The sequence below is a fragment of the Rhinolophus sinicus genome, linkage group LG10 (genome assembly GCF_036562045.2).
Source record: "Rhinolophus sinicus isolate RSC01 linkage group LG10, ASM3656204v1, whole genome shotgun sequence".
In the NCBI taxonomy this organism is placed as follows: Eukaryota; Metazoa; Chordata; class Mammalia; order Chiroptera; family Rhinolophidae; genus Rhinolophus; species Rhinolophus sinicus.
Window position 1 is genome coordinate 84,987,699 of NC_133759.1, and position 25,632 is coordinate 85,013,330.

At 40.4% G+C, this 25,632-nt stretch overlaps 1 protein-coding gene across 3 annotated transcripts in view; it reads left to right on the forward strand.

Moving 5' to 3' along the window:
• KCTD16 (potassium channel tetramerization domain containing 16) overlaps window positions 1-23,511 on the forward strand; it is a 226,245-nt gene extending 202,734 nt beyond the window's left edge. For all 3 annotated transcript variants that reach the window (XM_074313721.1, XM_019739077.2, XM_019739078.2), the window contains exon 3: window positions 11,255-23,511. In XM_074313721.1, the coding sequence (XP_074169822.1) occupies window positions 11,255-11,709 (455 nt within the window). In that variant the 3' untranslated portion in view covers window positions 11,710-23,511. The remainder of the gene's footprint in view (window positions 1-11,254) is intronic.
• The last annotated feature ends 2,121 nt before the right edge of the window (window positions 23,512-25,632 follow it).

Here is a 25,632-nt window from a genome sequence, read left to right on the forward strand (position 1 = left end):
ATGTGACAAGATGATGGAAATGAGACAGTGAAGATGGTACACGGGAAGGCAGTAATGAACTGGAATGCATATTTAGCATCGTCTGTCATTGTTTACAAACAAGATAATGATTCCTGATTGTAGAATTAAATTCCAGGCTCCTAATTTTTGAAGTCAATCAAACAACCCCGGCAGGTGCAAGTCAGCAGGAGGACTAACCAAGCAAGTATTCTGTTATGCAGGATAGAGCCGGAGACAGCGAGTGCAGCTTCTGTCAAAACCTGATTGGTTGTTGAAGATTCGGAAAAAAAAAAAAAAAAAATCAATATTTTCAGATGCCTTAGCCGTTGACACAAGTATGCAATAATGGGGAGGAACTGGACTTAAAAACAGAAAACCTCTCCACTCTAATACCCAGCTTAGACAAATCCTGCGCTTTTCTGAGCCTCGCTTTTCTCATTTATAAACTGGAAATGAGGAAATCGACTTCATGGAGTCCTTGCTCGTCATCTCCACTTCTAGACGTCACCGTCACCTCTTGCTGGGATTTTGTGATAACCTCCTAACGGGCCTCCCTGCCTTCACTCTTGCTCACCTATCATCTGTTCTCTAGAGACCAGTCAGAGTAAGCTTGCACTAAAGACAAATCATGTAATTCCCGTTAATAGCATCCTTCTTGATGTCCTGATATAAAATTCTAATCCCCGAATGTGGTCTTCGAGGCCCTGTAAGATTTGGCCCCTGTCTCTCTCTTTCTAACCTCATCTTCTCCCATTGCTCCTCTCTTGGCACATTCAAGACACATAGATCTTTCTGTTCCTTGCATGTGCCATCTTCTTCTGACCTCAGGACCTTTGCATCTGATGTATCAAGCAGAAAGCAATGAAATATTATTTGAATGCTGAGTGAATAAATATTAATCAATATTAATCAATATTAAGGTCAAATGAGGTATCATGAATGGAAACGGTTTTATAATATATTAAGTATTGTACAAATACGAGGTTTTATAGTATCTTCTTACCTGCTAAGGCATGGCTCTTCTCAAATCTTGATCAAAGTGGAGTAAGCATGATATTCAGCCAGGAACTCTGTCAAATGGGAACTTACTTTCCAAAAACTTATAATTCAATGAAAGACAAAATTAGCACAAAGAGTAAAATTACATTTCTTATAAACATTGTAAGATGCCCTGTATTCATTTTGCTAAGGTTTCTGTTTTACAGCATGCCACTCTGTATAACTACTCGTATGTGGATGCATGTATGTTATATAGAATTATTGAAACAAGGGGAGTTTCATAGAAGTAGAATAGAAACATGGAAAACAAGGAATTTGCAATAGTGTTTGTGAGGAGAGAGATCAGGATTTATCAATTTGGATATTCTGTAGGAATATTCCATATGCCAATATTCCATAAGGAATCCCAAACTGAACTCAAGTCATTCATCTTCACTCCACCTCCCCAGCCTCTTCCTCTTCCTGGCACCCTTTTCATGTACCTATTAGCCATTTGTATGTCTTCTTTGGGAAAATGTGTATTCAGTTCCTCTGCCCATTTTTAAATCAAATCTTTTTTTTTGCTATTGAATTATATGAATTCTTCATGTATTTAGGATATTAATCGCTTGTCAGATATATGATTTGCCATATCATATATCTGTGGGTCACCTTTTTGTTTTGTTGTTTCTTTAGCTGTGCAAAAGCTTTTCCGTTTCATGTAGTCCTACTTAATTGATTTTTGTTTGTGTTGCTTGTGCTTTTGATGTCATATCTAAAAAATCATTGCCAAGACCAATCGTCAAGTTGCTTTTCTCCTGTTTTCTTTTAGGAGATTTATGGAGTCAGGTTTTATGTTTAAGACTTTAATCCATTTTTAATTAATACAGTCTCTATAAAAATTCCAATGGCATTTTTCACTGAAATAGAAAAAAAAAAAATCCTCCAGAGGGTAAGGGGGGCAGGGGGTGGTAGATGAGGGTAAAAGGGATCCAATATATGGTGATGGAAGGAGAACTGACTCTGGGTGGTGAACACACAATGTGATATATAGATGATGTATTACAGAATTGCAAATCTTAAACCTATACAACTTTACTAATAATTGTCACCCCAATAAACTTTAATTAAAAAGAAGAAGAAGAAGAAGAAGAAGAAGAAGAAGAAGAAGAAGAAGAAGAAGGAAGAGGAAGAGGAGGAGGAGGAGGAGGAAGAGGAGGAGGAGGAGGAGGAGAAATCCTAAAATTTGTATGGAACTACAAAAGATCCTGAAAAGGCAAAGCAGTCCTGAGAAAGAACAAAACAGGAGGGACTATACTTCCTCACTTCAAACTATACTACAAAGTGATAATAATCAAAAGGGTATGGTGCTGGCATAAAAATAGACACCCAGACCAATGGAACACAGTCAAGAGCCCAGAAATAAACCTCTGCATATACAGTCAATGAATATTTGACAAGGGAGCCAAGAATACTCAATGGGGAAAGAACAGTCTCTTCAATGAATGGTGTTGGGAAAACTGGACAGCCACATGCAAAAGAATGAAACTGAACTCTCATCTTACACCACTCTTTGGTTCTCTTTTATAAAAGCTCTTTTCCATCTACTTTTCAAATGTTAACAATTAAGAGTGTGTTACTAATGGTCTAATTATCAGTGCAGAGAGAAGAATATGTTTAATAACCAAAAACCAAACAACGCAGAACCCAAATATGTCTCAATCTGCCTTCCCCATGTTTATCACAGGGATCATACTATTTATTTCCCATACCCTCTGGTCTAGAAATCCTTAGCGCTAATTTATGTTGGTTGTACCCCTTTGCTTTTATTGCTTCTTGGATACATCTGTCAAACTACTTGGACGACTGTTTTAAGTGAAGTAAGCATGGAGGTGTAATGGTGGGCTCCACAACTGAAGGGTATTTCTCCCTATATGAGAAGGGTGAGTTGAGCAATCTTATGAGGTTGTGTATTTGTGTGCAGTGAATGTGATTTAACAAAAATAGGCAAATCATATATAAAGGAGTAACAGTGAACTATCATTACAGTGCACAATTTGCCTCCTCCTCTCTCTCTGCAATTCTTGTTGCTCTTAAAGTCACTGCAGGTCAAGTATGGCAATCCTTGCCCCAGGGCCAGAGGAAGACATATATTATGGATTTGTACATCAGGATGTTTTCCTAAATATTACCAATCTATTCAAATGGGATCAATTCATTGGTAGACAGCCCATAATGAGAGTTGAAAGTAGAGATACTGATGAAGGTGGGCTTTAGGTCAACTGTCTATCAAAAGAAAAGTAGAAGAAACAACAGATTACCTATATAATTACCTGTATTGAAATTGCCTTTCAAATATGTCATATATTATGATTAATGTTAATGTTGCCCTTTGAGTAAAGTAATCAGTTATCTTTTAAAACCCATTATTCATTGGGCATTGGATATATTCTAGGCGCTGTGATCAGGTATTAAAAGAGACCTGGATTTGAATTTGTAATTTGCCACTTGTCAACTTTATAACTTTGGATCAGACAATTAACCACTTTGAGCTATAGTTCCCCCGCCCCATAAAAAGGAAAGAAGAATAACACATGCCTAATGGATTGTTTTAAAGATTAAGTTAGGCAAAGTGGAGAGCAAAAATAACAGGCACATAGGAGGTGCTCAATAAATGATATCTATTATTATTATGCTAAGTTTCTGGTGTTAGAGGGACAGCTATTACCTTATTCACCATTGGGATCACTGTATATAACAGGTGGCAGGAGAGCCTTAGTATGTCTCTCAAGCGTGTTAGTCAAATTTGTTGGGACTAGTGCAGCAAAGAGGCTGCCATTCCAGACAGGAAATAAGTCATCTATAAATTAGCTTGGCAAAGTAGTAGTGCTTGCTCTCTAAAGCACTGGCCAACATTCATGCCAGAATTACACAAGTGCTCAAGACCCTTGTTGTGAGTAACATAAAATCAACTCTCACTGGATTAAGCAAGAAGAGAGTTTCCTGGCTTATAAAACCATACACCTAGGAACAGGGCCAGTTTGAGACACTTCTAGATATAGGTCTCTGTCTCTTGACTATTTCTCAGCTTTGCCTGTTGTGCTTGGCTTCTTTCTGAATGAATGTCCGCCAACTGCTGGGAAGATGGCCACTGGACTTCCATCCTAGCTGAGCAACCTCCCACATCATAGAACATATATTACCCATAAGTTCCAGAATAACAGTCCCAGTGAGGACTCTGATTCATCCAGCTTGGATCACATGCCCATGCCTAAATCACTCACTTTGGTTGGGAGGTGGGAAGTTCAAAATTGGGCAATATGTCCTCCCTTTGTGGCTCAGCATGGTACCATGGTTGATGGCCCTTTTGGGACAACATGGAATAGGGAAGGGGCAGTTCCCTGAAGAACAAGCAGGGTGTTTTAGTAATTACATATACATTTCATTCTAAGACACAAAACACCCTTAGATATTGGCTGAGAGGAGTTGTCGGTGGACGGGTTGTGTAAGGGACTTGTTCAAGTTTGTGAAAAATGGGTGAAGAAAAATGAAAAAGGAAGTGGCCCAGAGGAAGAGGACAGGAGAGGAAAAGGGCTCAGGATGGACCGTGGAACTTCCCTGTAGAACAGGCAAATGAGAATTTTGGAGCAGCAGTGACCAGGTAGGATCTTAGCTGAAGAATCCTGAGACCAAGAGAAGGAGGTACGATGAGGAGGAAGAAAGCAAGAAAAGGACAAACAAATGAAATAAACGTGTCATCAAAGAACACTCAAAAGAGCAAGGCAGTAGACCCGGAAGTCAAAAGTCACAGTGTATTGCCTTATACAAACCATTGCATTGCTGTGTTTAGAGAGAAACCCCATAGGTGAGAAACCTGAGCTAGGAGGGTATGTCTAAGCATCACCAAATTGGAAAATTATCTGACTAGAGATGATGGGTTGAATAGTTAGGGAAGTTAATTTTTACTTAAGTTGTATAATACCTTTAGGGATGGTTTCGTATGTATCAGTCAATAATTATGACTGATGATTGATGGAGAAAAAAAAAAAAAATATATATATATATATACACACACATACATACATACTACATATGCAATTTTTCAATTTTGGATAGGCTTATGGATTTTTCCATTATCTCTGTTGGCCAGCATGTTTTTGTCACACGCGTATTAAATGTCTAGTGATATTCCTAAATGTTTTCCATTCCAATGATCTTTGCATGTCAGAGTTTTCAATGCTTCTTTTTTTTCCGGTGGGAGGTTCACTGTCTATCACACACACACTCTAAACCAAAAATGACTTTCTATATACATCATTTGATTTTTTCTCCCATTCATTTATCATGCAGGTGTTTCCTGAGCATCTATTAGGTGCGCTGGAACCCTGGCCCGTATGTGCCCTGGAGTGTGCATTAGGATTGAGAAGGGGACAAACACAGGCCTCACGGTCTCGTGTGGGAAACTGACATTAAACAAATAAACCTAAAAATACCTCCATAATTACATGTGGTGATGGTGTGAAAGAAACGGACCAGAGATTGGGACTGGCTGAATTGGGTTGGGGGAGAGCTAGATTAGGCTGGCCTGGAGGAAAGTGAGGTTTAAGCCAAGCTCTTGAGGACAAAAAGAGCTAAACAGATGAAAATCTGAAGAATAAGTGTTACTGGCAGAGGGAAGAGCAAATGCAAAACCCTACAGTATGTATAAGAAAGGGTGGCAGGGCAGGAACTTGGGCGGTAGCTCTTTTGTTTCTCCTAAGGCCTCCATTTGAGTACCCGTTTCAGCAGGTCAAGGGCTCTGCCTTTCTTTTTTTTTGCATGTAGGGTAAGGTGAGTGTGCAGTTATTCACCTGTTGTCGCCCAGCTCCAAACCCACCCCTCTCTATTGTGCTGTATGACACTGGGGCTGGGATTCAGCTAACCATACTTCTTGTTTGCCCAGCTGGCTTCCCGTTAGGTTCTATCCATAGGGGGTGCTACAGGGAGGCTGCGACGCGTGAAGCGAGGAAGGACTCCTGTCTGCTTCTGCTCGTAAGCATCAACCCATCTTTTATTTCCCCCGGAAGCAGTTGGTCCCAGTCCCTGATTTTGTTTTGTTCTATAACCCTCAGGCCCCTTCAGAAATACCAGCACTAACTGGTAGTGTACGCTCTTCAGACAACTGGGTGCCACCTCCACAGGACAACTCGCACAAGCCTTTTATGTATCTCACCAGCACTAAGGGTGGTAGCTGCCCCCTGCTGTCACTATCTTTGCTTCTTCAGTGTCACCCTTTTTTTTCTTTTTTTTGCATTTTCACTCCTCCAATATCTATTGTATCAATTCCTTCCATTAAATTCTCCCTGTTAAAGTAACAGGTGGAGTATCTGTCTTCCTCACTGGTCCTGACAGATACATGGATGGTTTAACTGTCGGCTCTTGCCCCAAATTGCCCCTCTTCAGGAGGAACCCCTGCTGGGCCCTTCAAGGCCAAATGTCCATGAGGGGAAAAAGGTCAACCACAAGCAAGAAATGATGATTGTCAAGCTGGAAGGTGCATTTTTCCCGGAAGCTTGCACAGCCTGCCTATTCCCAATCTCCAGTATGCAATATCTTTTCCAAGGTTAGCAGAATTATAAAAACATCAATTTGGCCATTATTGACTTTTTAACCGGGGATGCTAAGAACGTCTTTCAGCAGCCCCAATAAATTAAATCTGGCCACCTAGCTCCCAGACGGGCAGGCTCCTACATCATTGACAGAGAAGACATTTACAGCTGTGGCTGTAAATGATGTGCATTGTGTGCACACCAATAGCAGGTTGGGAATGTGAAGTGTGGGTAGATTGCAGAGCTGCCTCTTTTAAAAATGCATAAGCACTTTGTGAGTTTGCTAAGTCATGTTGTGCTCAGCTCAGCTCGGATTTTTCACAGGGGAGAACTATTCTGTAGTCTTTGATCTTTTACTTCTTCTATATTGGTAAGGACTTCCACAGTTAGAGCTGCAGTGGAAAGGGACCAAGTCCAGTTGTACCATTTGCTTGTTTGGTCCTCAGTTTTTCCAAGTTGTAAAATGTTGAAAGCTTTGGGCGTTAAGGACTTCAGGCAAGCGAGTTTCCTACCCCTCCCCCATTTAATCCAAACTACAAATTCTTCACGGTTCTGGGTTTCAACTTAGTTGATGTGTCTTCAGGTACATTTTTATCCCGGAAGACTCATCCATCTGATTTGTGAAATTCTAAGCACTGCACTGCAAAGGAACCTCCCTTCCCTACCTATCCCCCAGTCGCACACTGTGTGCCAGATGCTGTATGTGCTTGTGGTTGGTCTCTGCTCCTACACCAAAGTCAGACATGGCTGAGTACTCAGTATGCATTTTCCTGATGAGTCCAGTTATAGCATCAGTATCCTTCCTCATATGATACTCCAACCAGACGTTAGAATTGGTTGTGGAAACACATAATAATCATATCTAATGAGCTCCTGATTTATTTTGCTTATGTAATCAGTGTCTGGCTTGTACTAGAACAGATTAGGTATGAATGAATGGAATGCTTACTGGAGGCCGCAGTCCACGAAACACCTTTACACGAACTATCTCATGTAATTTTCCAAGAGCCCCTGTGAGGAAGATACTATATTTTTCAGATGAGGAAACTGAGGCAGAGAGGTGAAGTAATTTATCCAAGCTAACAAATTGTGGGTCCTGACTCTGGAACCTGAAGTCTGCCCTGCTATGTGATCAACTTGATATAATTCAATGTGTGTGTTTGACTCATTCATTCATTCACCAAATATTTATCAAACTTCTGTTATGTACCAGGTACCAAAAGTGATATAATATCCAAGAAATTCATCAATGGTCTATTTTAAAGTAAGGTGGAGCTATTAGGCCCTTTGACCAGCAATTATTTAATAAACCCCAAAACGGCAATAGATTTTTTTTTTTTTTAATATCAATAAATCAGACTTTTCTTAGAATGAAGTGGTTTTCTCCCCACATCTGGCTAGCCAATTGTGTCCAATTTTCTCCTCAAATGGAGAGAATTATTATGGGCAGCATTGAGACCTCAGCAAACAGGGAGCAAAAGGATGTTGCAATTTGAAGTACCAAGGTATTCGTGAGATTGTTATTTGCTATAATTTGGAGGGATTCTTGAATACCTTGAGTTACCTTTCATAGATTCTGCTACAGTTTCCAGGACTGGCGGGCACATCTCAGTGGGACTGAGAGGCTGAAACTGTCCGTTACTTCTCTGTGTGTTACTTCTCTGTTCCGGTTTTTAAAAACTTCTGCTTGTGGTTGAGTTCTTGGGGAGAGGGTAGTCAGACCCCCTCCAGAAAAGAAATAGGTGGTTATATTCTCACATTTGATTAGTTTTCAGATTTCACTATTGCTCTTCATACAGCACCTCCAGCTAGGCTGTTTTAATCCCATTTTTCTCCCTTGATTTCAACATAATATATAGACTTCAGAAGCCATCTCATGAATTGTCTTGCCAAAATGGTAAAACATTCAAATGTTCTCATAAAATATTGAAGCATGTGGTAGTATGACAGGCCCCACTAGAATTAAGTTGTTCAATTTCCCTTTAATAGTGATAGCACCTAGTATATGTGGAAAGTCAGACTTCTATTTGCCTGGAAGCTGGAGGACCCCAGCTGACATTTAATTCCATGACCATCCCAGCTGTTGAGGGAGGAGAGAACTGCACCTGTGCCAGGGTGTGGGCTTGATGTGTTGTGGAGGGCTGCATGCAGTTCCACGTGAATACACAGGGCTCCCTCCAAAGATGGTGTTTGTGTTGCTCAATGGCTTTTAGAAAAGCTTAGGGTTTCCCTCCAAGTCCCCTGACTGGAATGATTTGACCACAGGGAAGGTAGCTGTTGGGCAGAAAAACACAGGGCTGGCATTTCTGTTGGTTCAGCAGGGTTCGTGACCAACATATTTTGTCTTTTTGGTTTAAGGTACTAGGCAGGCATATCCTAGCATACATTTCTCCTCCTTCTCTTTTCTGCCTTTCCCCTTTTCCTCTTCTTCTTCTTCTTCTTTTTTCTTTTTTCTTTTTTTTTAAGGTTAAGTTCAATATCTGATCTTTCCTCAAAAAGGATCAAACGCAATCCACTCTGGATTGGTGCAAATACTTTTTCTTGACCCAATTCATTGGAGCCATTTCTCCATCGAGTCGTAATAGTATGGGGAAGGCCGGGTGCGGAGAGGTTGAGGCAGATTCTCCTTCTAAAGGATACAAATGATCTCTTCAAACCCAGGCCTGGCAGACAGCAGCCGTCCCCTGTTGCTGTTATTTTCAGTCACCAGCTGGTACATGTGGAATGGTCTCCGTTGCATGGAAGATATGGATTTGTAATAGCCTAGGATAACTAGCACATTAGTGCCATGGTGATTCCTTCTGCTTAAATGGATTGTCGCATTGCATTTAATGGGTATATAAATTCAGTGATTACTTAGTCACATTTTAAAAGTGGTTTGGAAGAATGGGTATACATTAGAGATACTCTTGGAGTTGTGATTTACGGGGACGTTTTTGTTTTACTCCCTCTGGAAAACTGTATCAAGGGAAGTTGCTATAAATTGTTAAATCATTTAGATATGTAGAGGGCAGGCACTGTCCCTGAAGACAGGACATAGTTTTCCTTATACTTTCCACCCTAGGTTTCCTCTACTTTGACCATATGTGAAATGGCAATAAAGTGCAATCTTATTGTAAAGTGACTCATTATTTATGAGAATAAGATAGTGTGTACATCAAAATTGGGTCTCCTATAAAACATATAAAGATGCTGCATTAGCCTTGTCCCTGATATTAGTATCATAAAGGGGTTTTGTATCCCTTTACTTTTTTATGGCTTAAGTGCAATGGACTGTAATGAAGGGCCCGGTGCATAATATCTGAACAGCAAATAGTGTCGGGTTCATGACTCCAAGAAGACTGTGGCTGTTTAGAGGGTGGGAGGCTGGGAGCTGTGACTGATATTTAGGAAATGTCTTCATGCCACGAGTGTGAATTTTCTAGTTCAAGGAGCCACCAACTGTGTGTCTGACAAAAGGCTCTGCCTCCGAAAAGCAGGATTCAGTGCAATAAGTCAGGACTCAGGGAAATAGGGAGAGAAGGACTCACAGTGGCTTACATGTAACTCAGGGGATCATGTAACTGAAAAGTCCCCTGACAGCTTCAGGTATGGCTGGATCCAGGTACTTAAAATCATTATGCGGGTACAGTCTTTTATTGAATTTCTACACTGTTCCCTGACCTATTTGCTGGGATTACAGCAATAGACACTCCACGGTGCTCATATCAGGGAGCTCCTGATATAGTAGCTGAGATGCAGAAGGCAAAAAAGAATTACAGCAGAATGTGACGTGAAATAATAGACTCTTCCAAAAAACAAACAAAAAACAAAAACAAAACACAACCATAATTCGGAGGGGCAAAAGGACATATTTTCTGAGTAGAGATGAATAAAAACTTCAGAGTGAAGGTAAACCTTGAATGTTGTTTGAAAGGAGAAGCAGGAATTGTATAGACAGGAATGTTGAGGAAAACTGGTTAGTTGCCTTGGGTATGGCATTTCGGAGATCTGACTTCAAATTGTAGCTCTGCCACTTACAATTTGTGCAAAGTATGGCACAAACGCTTATGGTCTTAGTTTGCTTGTCTGGAGCTACTGAGTTCATAGAATTATCATGAGGATCTGACAAGCTGATGGGTGCGCAGAGCTTACATGGGGACGGGCACAAAGTAAGCCCTCCCTGACTGACAGCAGTCATTCCGCTGTTACCTGACTGCTATCGCGGGGAGCTTTGGATTAAGATTTAACATCCGCCACAGTAAAACGGGTTAGCATTTACTGAATTCTTACTGGGTATTAAGAACGTCACATGACTTATCTAAACCCTCTCACCTACAACTCCTGGTAGTAGGAAAATTATTATCCTCATGTCACAGGTGAGGGAGCCGAAGCTTTGAGAATTTAAGGGTCTACCACCATCACAAGGTTGGTAACTGGGAGAGCTGAGTGTCCTTACCCAGGGCTCTGTGACACCAGTGCCTGTGGGCCTAAGCATTCTACTGTATTTCCTCTTACACCACACGTTACTAACCTCCTCGCCTCAGGAGACATGGCTTGAGTGCTCCTGTTGCAGCCCATCCTGAGTGCCACACCACTGCTCCTAAAGCCATGCCTGTGGATGCTTGTGTGCGCGTGTTCAGCGGCTGTGCTGCTACCTCTGGCTGTGCTGGCTGGCATTAATCACTGGGTCCTGTGCTTCCTTGCAGGTGAGCCTTCTAGGTGGTCGTCCTCGCACTGCGATTGCTGCTGCAAGAACGGCAAGGGTGACAAAGAAGGGGAGAGCGGCACGTCTTGCAACGACCTCTCCACCTCCAGCTGCGACAGCCAGTCCGAGGCCAGCTCTCCCCAGGAGACGGTCATCTGCGGGCCCGTGACACGCCAGACCAACATCCAGACTCTGGACCGTCCCATCAAGAAGGGCCCCGTACAGCAGATCCAACAGTCCGAGATGCGGCGGAAAAGCGATCTGCTCCGGACTCTAACGTCGGGCTCCAGGGAGTCGAACATGAGCAGCAAAAAAAAAGCCGTGAAGGAAAAGCTCTCCATTGAGGAAGAGCTGGAAAAATGCATCCAGGATTTCCTCAAGATCAAAATTCCAGATCGGTTCCCCGAGAGAAAACATCCTTGGCAATCAGAACTGTTACGGAAGTATCATCTATAGGGGAGGGTTGGGGGGTGGGAGAGGAAACAAACCGTGGAAGCGTTTTGAATGCAACCTCCTAAAAGAAATTCCTATTTGAAAAGAAAAGCAACAACTAACGATACACCTTTGTTAGAACACAACGCCCATTGATACACTACTGCCTATTTACCTAATTCACCTTAACACAGAAATCCACAGGGTAGATTTCTTTCCGGATGTGGAAGCATAAGAAAATCTTTTTTTTCTTTTTTTTTGTTGTTGTTGTTATTTGCTTGTTTGTTTGTTTGTTTGTTTGTTTATCTTGATCCCATGTGCTGAGTATCTTATATATAATGAGAGCCAGCTATGTAAGAGTACCTTGAGAGGCCTTGGGAGTCCTTTATCCCAAACTGGGTTTTCTCTCGTCTTCTACCTCCCTCATTTGAAGGAGAACGTGGTAGAAAGAGATCTGGCCTAATGGCTTTATGTTTGATTTCTGAATTTTCCTTTTCCCTTGGTTTCTGGGGTAAGTGGGGGAATGGCAGACTGATATGACTTTGCACTCAAATCGATTACGTGCCGGTTTAGATGGACTCTGTATGCAGGAGATCTGTGCAGCTCAGACACCGCCAAGTCTGTAGATACACACAGTGCACAGGACGCCAGGGCCGGGCCTCCGATGGGGTATGCCCCTGCCCCCAGCTGCACTCGCTCAAAGCACTTCAACACATGAGCCTCTGCTCTTTTCTTAAAACCCTTTTGGGAAGATTTCCCAGCCTCTCTCTTGGCAACCCTTTCTAACATCAAATAACGCTCATCATCGACAAATCCTCTTCCTTATTTAGCAATTAACATCCTCAGGCTCCATTGTGCTGCATCGCTCTTTCTCTGCACTCAGAGAGGGTGAGAAGAGCTGGTCAAACATCTTCGTATTAAACAAACATTCCTATCCACAGAAATCACTACCAAATGCCCTCCCCCGCCCCACACACACAGCCTTCTCTACCCCTAGTTGAACATTCTTCCTCTCGCTGTTTTCCGAGTTCTTACTGCCCATGTTTTACTGGTGTGGCCTTTCCACACAATCCACATTAAGTTCTCTGCGTTCCCACATGGGGACGGAGGAAAGAGCACCACACAGTTCACACTTGGATCAGGGTCCAGCCTTTTCTTTGTTTATGAGGGAATTCTACTCTACACACCTCCTAATAATTTTTCATAATTTTTTTAACCCACAGTGCTGCGTTGTTATTTTCTTGTAGCCAGTTGTGTTTGCCTTTGGGATTCTGGGATTTGGCTGTGTCCGTACTAGGATTGGCTTTCATTTCTCTCGTGTCTGTGAACAACCCAAGTAGATAACTGGAGCTCCAAAGTTAAGGTTTGGACTTTCTAAACTATCTTTCTTGATTACATCCTTGACCTGTATAGACACAGCCAAAAATAAACTGTTAATAGCCATCCAGCTGTGTGACTCTGTATTCTATTAATGTACTAATAGCTCTTTCGTAGACTTGTGGTAAATGAAGAGTAAGAGACCAGGTTTTATGTTTTACATTCCTCGTGCATTTCAATGGGACTGAAAAATAATTTGTCAATCAATCACTGTGTGCCAAGCACTCCTAACTTTTTTTTATTGTGCGCGTGTGTGTGTATACATATGTGTCACAGGTAATAAAGGCAACTGGATGATGTCTGTAGGAAGGGAAAAAATGACCAATTGCTTCTTTTTGAAAACTTTCATTGGTGCACATTTATTATGTAAGAGTTTCAGTCTTGATTCCTGTTATCAGTGCCCTTTAGTATATGGATATCTTTTTGAACTTTTGTAATTCTTGCCCTTAAACTTGTTTTCTTGTGACAATTTGTATGGAGTTTAAAGTTTTACGTAAGTGAAAATGGAAGTTTACTTGGGGAGTTCAGTTTTCAAGAGAATTCTAAATTATGAATTGAAACGGTATTCTTTTATGTATCAATATATTAGCAGACATTTGATCTTAACTACAACATAGCTTTGTAAAGCCTTCCAATCTGTCTTCATTCTTTTCAGTGTTTTTGAACACCATATCAAAATACCATTCTCCTAATAATAGAAGCTCCTGCAAACAAAAAAATCACATAAAATATCCCCAAACTCACTTTGCTCAAATGATTCTTGTAACCCTACTGGAAGTGCTTTCAAAGAGTTGGGGCCTAAATAAAATGGCCAAAGTCCCAACTACCTTAAATTTCAGACCTGCCTTTAATGGAATCAAGATAGAGACACACTTATAAGAATGAGAGAACTAGTATGCTGGCAGTCAACCCACTACTTCAACTATATACTTTAAATAGGAAATTAAACACTTCAAAGAAAAGGTTCATGGCATTATTTCTCTGTCCCTTGACCTGTTATGAATTTTATTTTCTGTATAGGCATTCTTTATCCCCCAGTCAACAAAGCTAGTGGTAGGAAATCTGTTTAAAACAACATTTTTTCATCTGGGCCAACTCTAGACTGACAGCCACCCCAAATAGTCCAGAGCTCAGACAATTAATACAGTGTTCATTTGCTTGGCTGTTGGTATAGAGATGAATACAGACCTGGCCAGTAAAAAACTCTGAGGAGGCACTGAATAAATGGACATCTTCGGTCCTAGTTTGAGTGGAGTTATCAAGTGACACCTCTGCGGCCTGCAACATTGGAAATGAGTTCTGGGTAAGTGAGTTGTACAATTGAATACTCTCAAGGTCCTGGTACTCATTTTGACTCAGGCCTGTTTCCCTGCACTTCAAATTGTTTTTAGAACTTTTAGTTCAATTCTGGGCAGTATAATATGTGTGGCTCGCCTCTTGAATATTAGTTATGACATGGGCCATAAGTTGCTGATATAAAGACACTAAGAGCATCCAATGGGTCTATTGATGAATAGGATGAATGCAGAATCATACAGGTAGATTCCCTACAGGTGTGGTTGCCTCCCGGGAAATCCTGTTGCTAAAATGCAGGGAACTTGGGGAGGTCATTCCCTCCAGGTATGTGGCTCTCCTAAAGTCAGAAACATTATAAAGTTCTCCTACCCACTATCGAAAAAGAAGTGATCTGCGCTGATCAGGAAAACAGGAAACCAGGAAAAAAACCTGTTAGGTCGTTGTGGTAGTGTGCCTTCCCTCCCCTGGCTAAGAAAAACATTGCACTGAGGTGTGGCCATAAAATAATACAGTGAAGTGGCTTCCCAAATATGCAGTGATGTTATCCTTTGTAATTGCAGGCACAGTTATCTTACTGGAAACGCATGTGTGGTGAATTAAAATAAAAGGGGAACAATGCACAAATCCTGTGTTCCCTTTGCTCTTTCTTCCTCTATAGCTATATTTACCCCCAACCAATGGATTTGGGGGGGACAGATTTATTAAAGGGGAGTCAACATGGAGTTTTTCACTTTTCAGTTGGCCTTGTTTCATTTGGAGACGTCTTTCTCCGTAGGCACAGATGTGCGGTGTTCATTCTAGGTCCTCTTGTTTGCCACTGCTTGCACTTCTGGATGACTTTTGCTTTTCTGGTTTTTAGACTCCTCTGTTTATCCTTTTCCTGTATTGAGTAAAACATGCTCTAGTGAGAAAATTAAAAGCGTATATGGTATTTTGCAAAATTACTTGATGCCATCTCCCATAATGGAAGCCAAACTTTGATTCTCATACATTTTCCTTTGCCACCACGTCAACCTTCCACATCTGTAGTTATCATAGTGGATTGACCCAGAGCACTTACATGCTAGTATTTCTGCCATGCCCTGGAAGATAATATGCCATGGAATTTGACTAACCTTGGTCTCCTAGGTACCTTTACCTTTATTAATAAGACACTTTCTGTGAACTTTCAGGAAGAATTCTCTGCCACCTCCACCTGACATAGCAGTTTTCAAAGGCAAAAAAAAATGAAGGCAGTTATTGTTCCTGCCTCCCCCTGTGACTCTGTCTGTGGCAGATAAATGTTTTTGCCAATTTGCATGCTGGGTTATAGGTTTAGCATGGACCATTTCTCTTTTTAATGTCTTGATATATTGGTGTCTTGCAATCTTGATGGCCCACTGTTCCAATTTATTTATTTTCTTTTATATTGTCAAAATAACACACTAGAGAAAGAATCGGAGTGACTGTTCTGTGTTCTAAGTTAAAATGGAGTTAGCTGTCATTTGTACAGGACTGTACAATGATTAATATCTGCAGAGAAATTAGGCCAAATGAAACCTGCTGGAATGAGTTTGATTTATATTGCTTTCATCATTCTGGTTTTAGATGAAATGGTTATTGCTCTCTACCCCTGCTAAAAGAAAAGAGTCTTAAACTTTAATAATCACAGCACTGTGATGCCACCACAGAGCTTATTTGTTTTAAATGTCTGTTTTTCTCATCTTGCCATATATACTGGAATGGAGATTCTTTTTCCAGTGTCTCCACTGCAAACTTTTTAGCAGTGTTTTTCAATACTCAGCATGCACAAAAATCATTTGTAGCACTTGTAAAAGTGCAGATTCCTTCACCCTATCCCCACAACGTTTGATTCAGAAACTTCAAGTAGGGCCAAGTAATCTTCACTTGGGGCTAGCACCCTTAATGATTTGGATGGGATGGTCTGTGGACCTCGCTTTGAGAATCTCTGCTGTTTACGGACAATGTAACATTCTCTCACTTCCTCTCATTTTCTGTCCACTACAAATAAGTCAAAACATGCATTATTCATTATCTTAAGGGAATAGGCCCAAAGAAGACCATCCCAGGACTAAGGTAGAATAGATTCCCATGATTCCTTTGCCTTTTATCTGTCTGTCAACCATGACCTCTTCTCCATTTTGTATGTGCTTGTGCCTTTTATTTATTTTTTATCAAACTGAAAGCCTGCATTAATACAGTTTTATCCCTGGGTAGATGGGAGCACATCTCTGAGTAAGATGCATTCTAATGATGCCCAACAGAATAAAAATAATGACCTTGCCCAAGGAGAATTGTTCCTCTCCGGGCCCTTATGCAGCTGGAGTTAGAGGAACTTGTGATCTATAATTTAATGACGTGTAAGCCCCAAAGGTGGCTCCATTAACTGCATATACAAACATCACCAAAATGAATGTGGAATGGTCATCAGTGAATTTAGTCCTATTTCACCAACAAAATCCTGAGTCATTGAACTACTAAGTTTGTTCAATTTGACTCAAGCAGGAAGACTATGAAGCTCTCAGAGAGTCAAAGATCCTGAACCCCAACATTAACTAAAAACTTCAAGCAAAACCCATGAGGGAGAATAAAAACCAAAGAAAGAGATAAGGAGTAAGTTCAAACTAGTGGTCATATTCCATGTGGAATGGCACAAAATTCTGTATTTTTCTAGCCACTCTGATCATGGGAGATGGCCGTACTGTGATTATTCAGATAGAAGAATTTTGGAGGCTTTCATCGATCCAGTTGGTCCTGTCCATATAACAGAATCATTGGAGAGGTACCAATTTCCCACACTCTATAAGAAATAGAGAACGAATGGCTTAAATTAATACTTATCATTGTCATCAATGAATATTTAAGTAAGACTGCTGCCAAAAGGAAGTGCAAAATGGTTCATGAAACAAATGAACTTGAGCCGCTAATTAAGACTATTTGGCTAAGATTTTTTTTAAATGTTAAATTTGATTCTGCTCGCCTTTCCTCTTCTACTTTCCAAGTGCAATCCCTTTACTGCCCTAGCTTCCTAACCTTTAAAAGATGTTCCTCTTGTTTGTGAACAAATTGTGTTGTTTATTGGGTAAAGAAATTTTAGCTCCTTAACTGGCATCCTTGCTTTATTTATTTTGACAAGACTAAAGAAAAATATGCCCTGGCCCAGCAACTATCAAGGGGCTTGTCATGGGGCAGGGGGTGGTGATTTTCTTGTTCATCAGTCTCCTAAAAGGACTTATATGCCATGTGGAAGATTTAGCAAGTTTCTTTTCCCCAGCACCTTCTTCCATCTTGTCAGTTTATTCTTAGAATTGACCTTTAGCTAATTTACCTGCATTTGCACAATAAAAATCAACATTACTTCAGACTCTCTCCCTGCTGATGTGGGCTCCATTCATCACAAGTGGAAACAGGATTGATGCACAGCCAAGTAGTAGAGAAGGGTTGCTTTCTAATTACATCTGTGTGTGTGTGTGTGTGTGTGTGTGTGTGTGTGTGTACATACACACGTGCAAGTTTTAGATTGGTGTTGAGTCAGTGGCTAATGTCGGTGTAATGCTATCTGAGTGCCTGGAAAAAGCCTAAACTTTGCTTAGAAAGTTTTTTTTTTAATTAAAGTTTATTGGGGTGACAATTGTTAGTAAAGTTACATAGGTTTCAGGTGTACAATTCTGTAATACACCATCTATATATCACATTGTGTGTTCACCACCCTGCTTACAAAGTTTAACAGCTTTTAATTCAGCACAATAGTTTGTCTGTCCTGAGGCTGTCAGTCCTTGAAAATGTTGAGTAAAGCTAGTCTCCTGATGCAAAATTCAAACATCACAGATTTCGGGGTAAAAATCAAACTCATTTTCATTCATATAGTCACTAGTGGTATCTTACTGAGAGAGAGAGAGAGAGAGAGAGAGAGAGAGAGAAGAAAAAAAAACTGTGTTGAAATCTAAAATATACATAGGATTCACAATGATTGTTAGCAGTTTTCTCAGTTGCAGCCAGTGGTCAGTGGTTTATCCTGGTGCATGAGAGACAGAAGCAATTTCAGGAGACGCTTTTCTTTGACTTGTGTGGGTTATCTGCACTGAAGGCAGGGATGCTCCTCCAAATGTGTCTGCCCCCAGGGCAATGCCTTGGGACATGTTTGATTGTCGTGACTTGAGAGATACTACTAGCATCCAATGGCAAAGACTAGGAAGGCTGCTAAACACCCCTCAATACACAGGACAGACCCCAATAAGAATTATTCAGCCCCAAATGTCAATACCACTGAGGCTAAGAAGCCCTGAGTTAAGAGTTGGCTCCAATTTTTCAAGGCATTTTCCCCATGTAGATAAGAAATTCTGGGTCAAGAGCTAGGATGAAATGGAACAACAATAATTAGTACCACCTTAAATCTGTAGAGGATTTATTTGAAGCTAAATACAATTATCTCTTTATACTGATGTGAACACTGAGATTTAGAGGAAATAAATATGTCATTATTTCTAGGGTTCCAGTAGTGATGGACAGGCCTGTGGTATGGGTCTCTGTCTTCTGTGTCAGTCTGTTTCTGCCTCCGAAAAATGATATTTCAGTGAAGTCATCAACCTAACAGCTACATGTGTTTCTCATAAAGCACTTCAGAAGCATTTTCAGTTCACATGACCCTACCTGACGTGTTTTTCAAGCTTATCAACAGTAGACAACAAGGTGCTCTCTCAGAAGTGAAACAGGAAAGGGGGAGCACGAGTATTTAGAACAGGCCAATGATTTCATTATCTTTAACTGCTCATTGTGGTCTTTGTTTCTTTAGGTGGAATATCCCCTCACTAAAGATGACACTTAGATCTTGGAAAATATGATTCTCAGATTCACACAGGTGGCCCCTATGGCCTTATTTTCAAAGATGTGACAAGTCTAAGCGCAGGCCCTGACTACTGAACCTTATTATGTCATGTGTATGTACTGACTTTATTAGGACACAAAACATGTTTGTGTCTTACATAATTTGACATTTTTCTTCTAATTTATCATGCCGACCTTCCAGTGATAGACCAAAGGTCCTATCATTCTATTCCCATTGTCTACAAGGGAAACCAAGGACTCCGAGAGTTTAAGTCAGTATTCATTTTTTCGTTTGTTCATTCATTTATTCAACAGGTATTTGTCGAGTGCTTGGCATGTACAGGTCACTGTGGTGAGATTCTGGAAGGGAAACAAAGTTGGGATATATAACTTGAACTCAAATCACCTAGATCCTAGACTCACATTATTTTTTTCTGTAGTTCTAATCAACATTCTAGATTTATAGTTTAAATATTAAGTTATAAATAACATATATTAAGGAATTATTATTATGTGCCCGAAATGCCACTAAGTGTTTTATATGCCTTATCTCATTCAATCCTATAAAATAACCCAATGAAGTGGCCCAGTTACTGCCCTCTTTCTACAGACGAGGTCAGTGAGGCTCAGATAGGTAAAGCAGCACACAAGTTGACAGTGGCAGACCCAGGTTTTCATCTGTGCCTATTGGACTCCAGAGGCTGATGGCTTAACCAAATCACTATATAAACTTTTCCTTCTGTTCTCTATATTTCACCTGTTCCTCATTTCTCCTACTGCAAGCAAAGGTAGCGAGAAAGAATCCAGCCTGAACATCCTTCCTGGAAGTTATTAGCTATTTTGAGTGGCAAATCATTGGACAGGCATCTCCCCAAGAGAGGAAGGAAAGGCAGATTTGGAGGGGTAGTTTCGCCTAACAGACTGTGCTTTATGGCACAAGCCTTACCAAAGGGCAGTAATATTGTAGACTAAGTATCTGGTGAGTACTGATACCCTAAGAAACCCAAAGAGGCAAGGTAGCTTCCGTGTCAAGAGGACTGCAGCTACAATGGCTTGCTATGCTGTTCACAGGTTAGCAGGGCTCATTTCATGAGAAGTAAACTAGGTGTTAAACCATGTGTGTATATGCTTGTATCTGCTATTTTCACCTTTTGGCTTTTTAAACAATCTCGGTTTTTGTTCAAGACAGGTCAGAAATCCAAATATGACTGGCTGCCCTCAGCATCTCATCATTGCTGTTCTAAGTTGGAAAAATGAGAGTCAGTTACAGAAAAGAAACTGCTTTGAAATATAATATGTGAGTGGGTATGACAGGAGTGTGTGTATATATGTGTTATGTACGTGTGTTTATAAAATGTGCATATTTGTATATACGTTTGTATATCTATCTAAATGTACATCTATATCTATACATATGTATACACACATAAACAAACCTCATAGTTTGAAACTGGAAGTAATTTTGAGTTTGAGGGACGATGATGATGGTGATTTTCATTTGGTTTGCTAGATAGTTTAATATAGTTATGTTTTCCAAAATTCCCTTCTACTATGAGTGTATCTATTCATCTATGGTGCAGAAAACATGATTAAAATACCTTGGTTTAACATCTATAGATACAAGCCAAACAAAAGTGCATTTAAGGAAAAGCCACACTTGTAAAAACTGACTTTCTTCTTTGAATCATTTGTTGGAATTTCACACTGTTTTCCAACACGTTCATTAAAAAAAACCTTACCAAATGACCATGATGATGTTTCAGAAGAAAATAATAAGAAAGTGTAGGTCTATGGTAGTACAAATCCAATGTTTATCTTGCTGATGGTACTTCCCCTACTTATTGGTCAATTTACTATCTCCTTATTGATTTCAATTCCTCATTCATGGGGGTCCCTGTGGCTCTACAGGATTTGTAGGTCGAGCTAGTTATCTCTTTAATTATTTTAAGGCTATATGGTAGTAAATAATTTATAATATGTACATTGTAAATATATACTAAAGCTCAAGGGCACAGTGTAGTAATAACCAAACACTTTCTAGACTCCAGCAAATAACCCTTTAAGCCGGTTTCTACAGATACCAAAATGGTTGCTCAAAGAAGGAACAACAGAAAGTGAAATGGAAAAAAACAAAACAAAACACTACTTATCTGTTTTGGCATCCTATAGACATAATGACCAAAAGACTAAAATTTGGGCACTCTTAAAGACACAGTCAGTTATGCTTTCATCCTAGCTATGTGCTTCGTATATTGTGGGGAATGTGAAAAGTGTTTCTGGTCTACCTATGCAAACAGAGCTTTCCTGGTGCTCCTTGGGACCAGTGTGTCTGCACACAAGCCCAAACCATCAGAAACTCAATGTGGGCTCCCAGCCCAGGGCTCAGCTATGAGTCCAAGCACAGAGTCTTCCTCCCAGGGACCCATCAGGTTTGCTCATACAATCGTACAATCGGAAGCATTTGCACTCTAATCCGGTAGGATCATTTAGTTTTTTCCATAGGTTCCCTGCAGATGTGATCTTAAGAGCATATAAAAGAGAATTAATTTTGAAGCAATGAAATATTTTAATTACGTTTAGGGACACTTGAAGGAGTGGTTGTTTTTCCCTAAAATTTTGAAGCAAAAGGGGCATGTTTTCCATCATCCCTGACTTCAAGTTCCTCTATCTTTTTCTTTCATTTAAAACGTTTTTAATTCCAAAGGAGAATCTTAAATCAGGAGAATTGTCCTTAGAGTATTCTGCTTAGTTGAGCAAAGGACAGATACATGTATTTTTGTAAGTCACGGGGGGTGGAGAAGTGGGGGTGCCAAACCCCTCATTACCCTGTTTCTGATCTAAGAAAATGGATTCATGAATTAGTGGAGTAATTCATGAATTACTGAAAACACACAAACACAAGCTTAGGGGAGCTGCATTTCTGAGAGTCCCACTGACAGCTGTTAAGGGGATCTCCTGTAAATGGGTCACCACTTAGATTAGGGATGGCATCCAGCTTGTTTCTCTTATAGGAACTTAGTCTGTAAAATCAAGAATCTTGGTGTTGGCTGAAGACATTGAACTAATCATCTCAGTTGAATTCCTGTTCCTCTCCTCGTTCAGAACCAGCAGAGCACTGGGTCAAAACTGACAAACAAAATAATTGGTTCACATTACATCAACATGTTTAAATATTGTCAGCCTCATCCTGGACACTTATGAAGACCCTGTTGGTTAGGTTGACCTGGAATCTCCAATACAGTTTTCTAGGCTTTCTCAAGCTCCTCTTACATCCATCCCTGATGCTTTGAATGCAATGTCACCACAAATAGGAGAATCTGAATTTTTCTGGGCCTAACACTGAGTGGTGATCCATTGGAGTTTTGCTCATGTTACTTCTTCCTGGCCTCATTCACATGCTTGATGACTTGGGTCAGTTTGCGGCACATTGATGTACACCAAGTGACACCCATTGAAATTACCTCTTCTCCTTCCCAATGCAGTTTGCTTGTACATAAGTGTAATGTCAAATTGTTTACAGGTCCTTTTTGTGTGTAATTGTGATAGCAGATTTAGCTCAAACTTTAAAGGAATCTGTTTACTGAATGGTGTTAAAATGAATGTGCTTATTACAGTATAAACATCGCTAATTATGGACTCACAGGATTGCATGTCTACATGTCGTCAACTCCCAGCCGCTCGGTTATTCAGCAAAAAGTCTGTGAATAGCAAATATACATAAACTGCTGTGACTCTGATAACCCAGTAACTGTTATTACCATGGTATGTAACACTGTAGATTTTAGCCTGCTGTATTTCTTTCTTACCTAATTGTTTTTACGAGAGAAACATGGTAAAAGATAGCACTACTAATTGTCCCAATGGAATTGCACACCATTTTGGCAATCATTGGTCCACCCACAAGGCAACTGCCTATTGATGGAACAATGGCCCTGAGCAACATATAAATGTATACATACATATCTATGTATGCAATATCTGCAATGCTAATGACTCACTGCCAGTGGAACAAACTACTATTTTCTTTGGAATCATTGATGGATATAAAAAAAATTAATTTGCTATTAACTGCTTTCATATTCTGTTTAGTTGTTATAATATGGTAAATGATACAGGTACAGTATCAGTATTGTAAAATTGTGTGGTGAAAACTACAAAAGTTATTCTGTGGATATATTTTAAAAGGCAGACCAGAAACTATATTTCAGATTCTTGTGTGAATATAATTACAGAAATAGGTAACTATTTTTTATGTGTTTCCATAAATGACTCCATTTCATATACATTGTAATTTAGCACCGACCATAATAAATCATTTGGTAACATTTAGTTGTCTTATATATATATATATATATATATTTTTTTTTTTTCCAGTATACATGAGACTGATGATTCAACATTATTTCATGCTAACTCAATAATTTTAGATGAAAGGTAATTACCATTGCAATTAGTTTATTTCTGGTTTGTTGTGGCAGCTTGCGGGATATACCTCAGCTGGCAGCTTGAGGTATAAAAAGAGAGACTTAATAAGTTTTATACCTCAATCCAGCTTGCTGAAATTACAAGGAGTCCAGGCTTTGCCTCTGTCTCTTAATTGAGTGGCTTTACACTGTTTATCAAACCTCTTTAGACCTCAGTTTCCTCATTTGTAAATAGAGAATAAAAATAAGATACCTAATAAGGTTCCTATGAAAATTAAATGAGATGCTCTGAGTACAGCATTTAGCACAGTACCTAGTACATTTAATAAATGCTTAATAACCCCACTCATTCTTCTTACTATTATCCAAAATGCACGTTTTTAAAGAGGAGTTCGGCTTCAACAGTTTTTCTCTTTAGCTTTTTAGGGCGTTGCCTATAGAGCTAAGCACTCAGTCTGTTTTTTAATCAAAAGGGAGAATTATGCAGAGAAAAAAGAGAATACTACCACTTGGTGGGCCTTTGGAAATAATTCCGTCTTTTGCTGCTGTGAGGTATATTTGGCAGAACACTGGTTGCATGACATGCGTTGAAAAGGGGAAGGGAATTGGGTGACGTACCATCTGGGAATATGACCTTTTTACAACCCCCACTTTGTAATTTTAAAATGCTCCTTATCCTATTTAAAGCCCTGGGAGTTATATAGTAAAGGTACTTTCCAACTTTGTTTAACCCAGTCTCTCCCAAACTTCTCTCACAAGGATGCTTCTAGTTTTAGAGGACACATTTTGGGAAATGCTAATTTAGGTCAATGTCCTCCTTGTACAGGAGGGAAAGCTGAAATCCAGACAGGGGAGGGGAGGCATTGCAGATGTGGTTGGTGGTCGTGGGTCTAGCACCCCCTCTATCCCTCAGGCTAGGACACGTCCTCCCACACCACGCTCGCATACACTGACGACAGTCACAGCATGGTTCTGAAAAACTCTTCTAAATGCACAACATCTGTCCTGCTGGTGCAGACCCAAAGTGAGCATCCCGTGAGGTACTGAAGGCCAGGAAGGAGCAAGGTGAGGACCCAGTGCCCAGAAATCCCGACTGAGTCACTCCTGAGATCGGCCAGGAGCAGATGGAGGCCTGCTTGGGCCTCGGTAGCTATCACTAGAGATATACACTACTGTGACACAGATGCTGGGCCATGCTGTCCCTCAGCCCACTAGAGAAATAAGAGCTTAGGTAGACAAAATTGGAGGGGAATTTTTCCTAGGAACTCTTATATGGGTAGCCGTGGGCTTTGGTCAAAGAAAAAGAAAAAAAAATTGGAAAAACCTTGTGTTGAGAAATTGTGAAGTCAGTGACCTCTAGAGCCCGAGAAATTACTTAAGTAGAGCCAAAATGTCATTAGATGCAGGTCACAGGGAAGGGCTTTGCCTCCACTGTTTCAGAATATAGCCATCAAGGATTGGTATCAAGAGGAAAAGTTGGCTGCAGGCTTACAGGCTGCAGCTTGAAAGAATAACCAACAGCAAGAAATTTATCTGTCCCCAGCACAGCAGCTTGGTTCTCCACAAACCAAAGGTCCCACAAATACTCCCTAGAACCTCTGCAATGTGGGTAGTGAGGACGCAAAGCCACTCTCCCTACTTACCTGGGAGCCCAGATGGAAAAGAAGGTGCATGGAGGAGCCCAGACAGGGACACACTATTGATGGATCAGCAGAAAGACTCCCCATCAAGCTCTTTGGAGAGACTTGGATGGAATATTCCCTCATCCATCTCAACTCTGTAGTCACCAAGAACCAGTGACTGCAAATAGCCACCATCAAAAAACTCATCCTTCTGACAAATTGAGTTGAACAGGACTTGATCAGGATAATCGTTTTTGGAAGGAGGTCAGTGAAATAGGGAAAACCACCATATTCTCAGAAAATACTTCTCCTCTCTAATTTCAAGCCAGAGGCAGCATTCCCTCCCATGCTAAATCTTGACCCCAATGGCAGCTGCCACTGAGACAAGTCACTATACGTGTTTA